Genomic DNA, 7,356 nt, shown 5'->3' with positions numbered 1-7,356 from the left:
GAAGAGGGGAGGGGGAGGGAGGGAGAGAGGGAGGGAGAGAGAAAGAGAAAGGGAGGAAGAGGGGAGGGGAAGGGAAGGGAGAGAGAGAGGGAGAGGCAGAGAGGGAGAGGAAGAAAATGATTGTTGGGTCATGGTGAAACGTTGGAGGAGGGGGAATAGAAACGTCCAAGCAATGGCTAGACAAGCATTTCCCAGCCCCTACGCCAGGCCCCCACTGGACCCTGCACATCTAGCTGGCTTTTCAGGACGTCTAGCCTACAATCAATGGAAGAGGTTGGTGAGAGCCATCACTGCCAATTACTGGTCAGGCAACAGGCCTTGGAGTATTCCTGTTTGATTTTCCAAGTGCTGAAGGTTCAGAAGGCCCAGCACATCCCTTCGCCTCTTCAATTCTGATACAAGGAAGCAAGGGGCTTTCTAGAACCTTCTCTCCTTCTGCCCTTCACGGCGTCCCATCAAGCAGTGGGGTTTAAAGTCGGTGGATGTGAGCAAGTCACCTCCTCTCTGCCTGCCTGCCTTTGTTAGACTCTGCTTGGACTGTGGAGGAGCTCGGTTACAGGTTCTGGGCTGTTGGACTCAGTGGACCTGGCTGGCCTGGGAGTGAACCCAGAGCTGCCTTGTCCCACTGAGCAGGAAGAACAATCATTTCTCCGAGGAGTCTCAGAGCATTCGGGGCCGTCTCCCAGGGGCCTGGTTAGCATGAGGATGGACTTGGCGCTGGCCCTCTTCCTGGCAGCTGGAGTGTGCCTGCAGACTGTGCCCAGCAAAGATGGGGGGGTACGTGTCTACACACACACACACACACACACACACATACACGTGGGGGACCCAAAGGAGCTCTGGGAAGTCATGCTGGGGAAGCCCGCGGGGGGTGGAAGGCTTTCTAGCAGACGGCGTCTGGTTCTTTGTGCCCCCCCCATCCCATTCCCTTCTTGGACGGCCCGTTGCCCTGACAGGACAGATGTTGGAGGCACTTGTGGGTTGGCTCTCTTGGGGGCGGGTAAGTGGAGGGTGTGAGAGGAGACGGCAGATGCTGGAACTGAGGGGGGAAGAGCTGGACGGAGGGAAAAGCCTGGCCAGGGATTACACGAGAGAGTCGGAGTAGTGGACCACAGAATTGTAGTCAGGGGGTGGGCTGTGGCACTCGAGACCCAGATCCAGAGGCAGGAGGACAGAGTCCTCTAGGGCGAAGGCCAGAGGGTCATCCTCATCCAGCTCGGCCGGTGGCTGTGGCTTCGGAGCCTCCTTCTTCTCGGACAGCAGCACGGACTCCTTGCTTCTGCTGGTCGCTCTCAGGCTGGTGAAAGAGGAACAGAAGGTGGTTTAGTCCAGAGCGGGGGCCGCCGTCTTATCTTCTCGATGACATGTGAAGATGCGGGAGGGACCCGGCCATGAACACTGAAATCCTACCCACACGAGGAGATGCCGGAGGACTAAACACTGTTCCTGTTTAGCAGGAACACAGCAGGCTAGCTGGAGCCCTGGCATCGATACCGGGGACTGCTGCGGTCATTTACAGAGGAGCCTCGGCCTAGCCCTGGCCTGTGAACCCAGGACATCCTACAACTGCTCTGTTGTGTCTAATTCTCCATGGCCCCATGGCAGAGATACTAGTTTGCCATTGCCTTCTCCAGCTCATTTAACAGAGGAGGAAACTGAGGCCAACAGGGTGAAGAGACCCACCCGGGGTCTCACAGCTAGGAAGTGTCTGAGGCCTTCCTGACTCCAGCTACCCATTGTGGCGCCACCTAGCTTGTAGCATTGTAGCTTCCCTAGCTTTACATATTGTTGGTGAGAATTTCTCCAACATGGCCTCCCCCAACTTTGCCAGTCCTCCTTCTGAGAGGCAGCTGGGGTTGGACAGAGCGGGACATCCAAACAGACTTTGTCTGGAGTCCTAGTTCAGCAACTTCTCAGCCGTGTGACCCTAGGCAAGTCCCCTGCTGTTCCTCGGTTCCTGCTGACCTTGATCCCTTCTCCTTAAAATGGGGCAAGTACTTGGCACTGTCAGGAGTGGCTTAATTGGGCATTCCTAATGCCTGAGAAAGGCCTACAGTGCAAGGGCAGAGTAGACGCCAGGCCTGGTGCTCTAACCACTGCGCCACCTGGCTGCCCCTCCATCCGTTTCTTAAGTCTGGACGAGTAGCAAAACAATCAAGGAAGCCCTCATGGATAGCATTTGCTGATTTCAAAGGCTTAAGTGCTCAAGCTGAAAATTTAATGACGGGGACCCTCATTTTGGCAGGGAACAAAGCTAAAGACACGGGGTTCTAATGGCAACATTTTGGGCGTCTGCCAGCAGGTGGGAATTGAGTTTTTCCTGCTCCTCATAGCCACACCATCGCCTATGGCCAGGCTGTCCCTGGAACCCTTGAATTCAATGCCTCTGTTTCCTCTTGGGTGACATGAAGTCACACAGATGGGTGAGATAATCCCTAAGGGCCCTTCTAGCCGGGACATCTAACTGTGACCTCCCTTGGAAGCCAATCCCACTAAATATTTTTTAACCCCTGACTTCTTGTCCTAGCAACAACTCTAAGACAGAAGGGCAAGAGCTAAGCAAATGGAGTTAAGTGACTCGCCCAGGGTCACGTAGCTAAGAAGTGTCTGAGACCAGATTTGAATCTAGGACCTCCCATTTCTAGGCCTGCCTCTCTAACTATTGTGCCATCTAGCTGTCTCCACAGAGCATTATTCTTTAACCAACAGAGGGCTTCTTCCTGCCTCAGTATCCCTAAGTGTTTTGGAAGAGAGATGAGCAGGTGGGGTCAGTTGGGAGTGGGCAATGACCAGGGGCAGATACCCAGGGAGTCTGGGAGAGTGTGGGCTTGGAAGAGAGAGAGAGACTCCTCTGCTCCCTCCGGGGCCCTCCATCTTCCCTCTGTGCCCCAACACCGGCAGCCCTGACCACAGGAGGGCCATTCTCTCTGATGAAACAGGTGCCTCCTCCCTCCTTTTATGGCCAAGGGCAGGGAGGGTTAGGGCACACACAGAACCTAGGCCTGCATTTGCCTTTGGGCCTCTGGGCTGTGAGCGGTCAGGCTGGAGACCCAGGCTCGCCAAGAGCACAGGTCATTGGGCCTTTCGTGGGCATTTCAGGAGTTTCTTTTGCAGGCATCTCTCACTATTTTTCTTCTACGCTCAGCTTAGGGAAACCATACAGATTGTGTCTTCCTGTTGTTATTTCCTTCCTTCCTTCCTGTTTTCTTCATTCAGTCATCACTCCAGGAAGCTCTGGTCAAGAAGAAACCCAACATCCCCTGCATTGTGATAAGGAGTGCGGGGCAGAGACCCCAGAGATAAAGGCCACCAGGGAGCACTGAGAAGGTCCACTTCTGCTTTGGCCAAGAATTCAGGTACAGGTTCAGGTGGGGGGTTGGGACTAGCCCAAAAGATAGCCTGACCTAGTTAGTGGCACCCGGACTGAGAGATGGGGGAGTCTGGCCCAAGCCCCTGGAGCGGGCTGGTTTGGGAAAACTCCTGAGTGAGGGGGGTTACGTGGAGAGGTAAACAAAGCTGGTCCCTACGAGGAAATGAGGGATGCTCAGCTGGGGAAATAGTCTTTCCTCCATAGGGATTCTAGGCTCCTCAAACTCAAGTTCGAAGGGACCTTGGGAGGCATCAGCTCCAACCCTTCCATTTTACAGAGGAAGAAACTGAGGCTCAGGGATGCTTTACCACTACATTACAGGGGGATCTGCTATGTTAGTGGAGAGGTGTCTTTGGCGTGTTGCCTGACCTCAAGCGGACCGTCACGAGGATAAAATGAAAACATGTTTTCAAGGCTATATCAAAAGTCAGTCATTCATTTACTTGGTCTTCATCTTTTTTGATGGAGTTCAGATAGGAAAGGCCGTGGGACCAGTCGCTAGCCTTCTGAACACGTTAGTGAGTAAACGAGTGGGGCTAGAGAGCTGGCCACAGGGCAGGAAGGCCTTGGTTCAAGCCCCACTTCTGCCACATGCCAGGTGCTGGCCTGCCTGGGGAGAGGGAGCTTGCTTACTGGGAGCTCCAAACAGAGGAGATCGTGGGCCCCGAGTCAAAAGGTCAAAAGCCCGTTTGGTCCAGATCTAGGATTTCACTGGCCTTTCACTGACGTTGGCTTAGTTGTCTGGGGGTGAACAGTGAAATGATTTGTCCAGGATCACATAGCTGCCGTGTGTCAAAGGGCCAACTCGAACCTCTGAGGATTCAACTTCCTTTTACTGTCCCCTGATGCCTATAGCAATCCTCTCTGCGCGCCTCCTTCTGCCACCACACCATCCCAAGGTTTGGTTCGAATCACAGACACCATCTTTTCTTTTCCTTTTGAAGCCCTCGTCTTCTGTCTTAGAACGAGTACTGTGTATTAGTGCCAAGGCAAAAGAGCTGTAAGGGCTGGGCAAGGGAGGTAAGTGACACGTCCAGAGTCACCCAGCCGGGAAGTGTCCGAGGTCAGATTTGAACCCGGGACCTCTTGTGTCCAGGCCTGGCTCTCTAGCCACTGAGCCACCCGGCTGTCCCCAAGACCATATTTTCTTAACTAAATAGATTCCTTTCAGCACGCCTTGTCACAAGTAGACTTTCTTCTCTTGAACTTAGGACAATGTAAAAAAAATTCTCTACAGCAGGTCTGCAGAATTTGAATTCTACACTCCCAAAGCATGGAACGTTCAAAGACGGTCGAGTCGGTGTCAGAGCACAGAGTTGGAAACTATAGGAGAACGGGCTCCTTCCCCTCTGGGCCTAGAAGCCAACGTTGCTTTGGCATCGTTGGTACTTTGGGGATGGGCTGAGATGCCCAGAGCTTGGAAACCAGACAAATTGGCACTGGAGAGAGCAAACCGAGTCCCTGGTTCCAGCAGGCACTCCGGGTTTCATGTCTTCCCCAGCCCCCCAAGGCTCAAATCCGGCTCCTTGATATTCTCGCCCAGTAAAAAGCTCAAGTCTGGAAGGCCGTGTGCCCTCATGAGTGGCTCTTAGGGGGTTAATGGGCCTCTTGAACGGAGGGCGTCGTGGCGGCAGTGCCGTACTCCATGAACTCCCTTGCCATTGGGGTTGCCAATTCTTCCCTTTGATGGGGCAGGGGGAGACGATCTGGGCCTAGGAGAGGGGTATCCTCAACAAGGGTGCCATTTAGCTCCTTGGCCCCAACATGCCCTCCCTCCTCAGGGCTGGCAGGTGACTGTAGGCTCTGGCAGAGGGTTAGTTTGGGAAAACGAAGGGATTGGGGTTACACAGAGAGGCAGCCAGAGACGGGTACATTTCCAGAGAGGAGGTGCTTCCGGGTGGGGAGGGGCAAGGAGGGGCAAGGAGAGACCCCCAGAGGTGGGTGTTAAGCTTTGGCCACTGGTGGAGAAGGAAATGATTGGAAAGGAAATCACAACGGAAGAGCCTTCCCAATCTGCAGATCATGGAGGAACTCATGCTAGAGGGCTGAGGGTGGTGGGAAAAGAGCTACCCCAAGGAGATGGATCAGTCTTGGTCAAGCAGATGCCCCGTGAAAGCAGTGAAGCTTGTCGTATATACTCCCTTCCCCATCGCCCACCCCGTCTAACATGAAGTATGTCTTTGGATGCCTGGTCAGAGCCAGAGAGGGGCTCAGAGGCTCAGTGGAGATAGGAGTGGGGTATGGGGAGAAGCTGAGTTCTCTTTTAGACGGGTGGCATTTAAGATGCCTATGGAGGACATTCAGGCGGAAACAGCAAGTAAGTGGCTGATGCCATAGGACCCGAGTTCAAAAGAGGCACCAGAGCTGGACCGATAGACCTGGGAATCATCTCAGCAGACAGGATAATTCAATCCATGGAGCCTGAGGAGGTCACCAAGTCAGAGAACATAAGGGGAAGGAGCCTCGGGAGATACTTGGGCTTGATGGGAGGGGGCGGAAGGCATTAATGATGATTCTCGGTCCCTCAGCTCTCCAGTCCCCGTTGCACCTGGCTGCCCTTCTCTATGGCCAGAGGCCCCAAGCTGGGTTAGCCAAGAAGGCATGTCTCTCCTCCAGCCCCAGCAGACCCTTTGTACTCACGCGAATGCCATGAGTCCATATGGCCAGGATCGAGTCTCCAGGCGCTTCACTGGGGGCAGCTCCATCCGGATCTCTGCCAGGTTGTCCTGGAGAGGAGAAGGGACAGGGGTCAGCAGCAGACTATCAACTCTGATGTTCAAGGCTTTACAATGAGAAAGGTCTTAATCCCCATTCTCCTCGGATGCTCACCAAGGCCTTGTGAGGCAGGTAAACCAAAGAGAACTGTTCCCATGCGAAAGATGAGGAAACAGATAGCTATCTGCCAGGTCTCCTCTCTGTACAGTGTTCTTCTTGCTACATCACGCTTTCTCTTGAGGTCCCACCGGCCAGCAAGTAGGCCACAGAAACCGGTGCCCAGGTGGCCTTGGCATCCATAAAAAGGTCATAGGTAGCTGTGAGACCTTTGGAAAATTGTTTGACCTCCCTGGACCCACTTCCTTATTTACCACTGAGGCAGAGGGGATAGACAACAAAGAAATGACTCAGTTTTATTCTGCTCCCTCCTACACATACTGGTACTGTATAAATTACCATCCGCCTGGCATACCAGTCAGAGGGCAATAAGCCAACTTAAGAGATGCTTAAACAGAGCTCTGACTTGGTTTGGCCTCTGTCCTGGAGAGGCGGGTAGAATACAATGGCTATTTAGAATCAGAAATCCTGGGTTGGAATCTCTGTCCTAACTAGAACTTTGTGAACCTCGGCTTTCTTGTCTGTTAAATTGATTAAGACATTGTTTTGAGCTGAGCTGGAGGTGTTGGTATTGGTGTTGTTGTGGGGTTTGGGAAGACTTCGCCGAAGAGGAAGTCTCTGTAGTAGTCTTAGTAGGAGAATTGAGAGCCCTTTAACTCCAAATTCAGAATTACTTAGATCTGGTCCAACTCCCTTCTTTTAAAGAGAAGGAAAATTAACACTGGTCCAAGATCCCTCCCTTGCTATTTAGCAGAGCCAAAAGTGGCAGCCGGGTCTTCTTCTGACAAGAGAATTCATGGTTTTTTCTCCCATACCACAGGTGGAGTTGGACGATGGAGAGGAAGGGAAGATTCTCTTTCAGACACGGGGTACAAATGTATGGAGGTCAGAGAAGACAGAATGAGATGGGGCAAGGTGAAACAGTGCCCAGTCCAGCCTGGGTGATGTTTCCTGATCTCATGGAATTTTGATTCTGATTCTCTTCAATCCCATTTATCATTCTCCCCTTCTTTCCACCTACCTTATTCTAGGTTTAGTCTTACTGAATAGCTATGGAGTGAACCTAAATGTCTATGGAGCTGAAGTCATTATCAGTGGATGTGTTGGGGCAGGAGGGGTATAGGGCCAACATTCTTGGACCACGGGAGGGGGCT

At 52.8% G+C, this 7,356-nt stretch overlaps 1 protein-coding gene across 1 annotated transcript in view; it reads right to left on the bottom strand.

Moving 5' to 3' along the window:
• Nucleotides 1-829: 829 nt before the first annotated feature.
• The window catches only part of LOC123253770 (vascular endothelial growth factor receptor kdr-like), a 113,676-nt gene continuing 107,149 nt past the window's right edge, over nucleotides 830-7,356 (bottom strand). Inside the window, exons 29-30 of the mRNA XM_044682914.1 lie at nucleotides 6,011-6,096; nucleotides 830-1,297 (exon numbers count right to left, since the gene is read on the bottom strand). Coding sequence (XP_044538849.1) covers nucleotides 1,084-1,297; nucleotides 6,011-6,096 — 300 coding nt within the window. The 3' untranslated portion in view covers nucleotides 830-1,083. The remainder of the gene's footprint in view (nucleotides 1,298-6,010; nucleotides 6,097-7,356) is intronic.

Source organism: Gracilinanus agilis, chromosome X, assembly GCF_016433145.1.
Source record: "Gracilinanus agilis isolate LMUSP501 chromosome X, AgileGrace, whole genome shotgun sequence".
NCBI classification, from domain to species: Eukaryota; Metazoa; Chordata; class Mammalia; order Didelphimorphia; family Didelphidae; genus Gracilinanus; species Gracilinanus agilis.
Note: the sequence above shows the minus strand (reverse complement) of the source record. Positions and strands in the feature narration are given on the sequence as shown.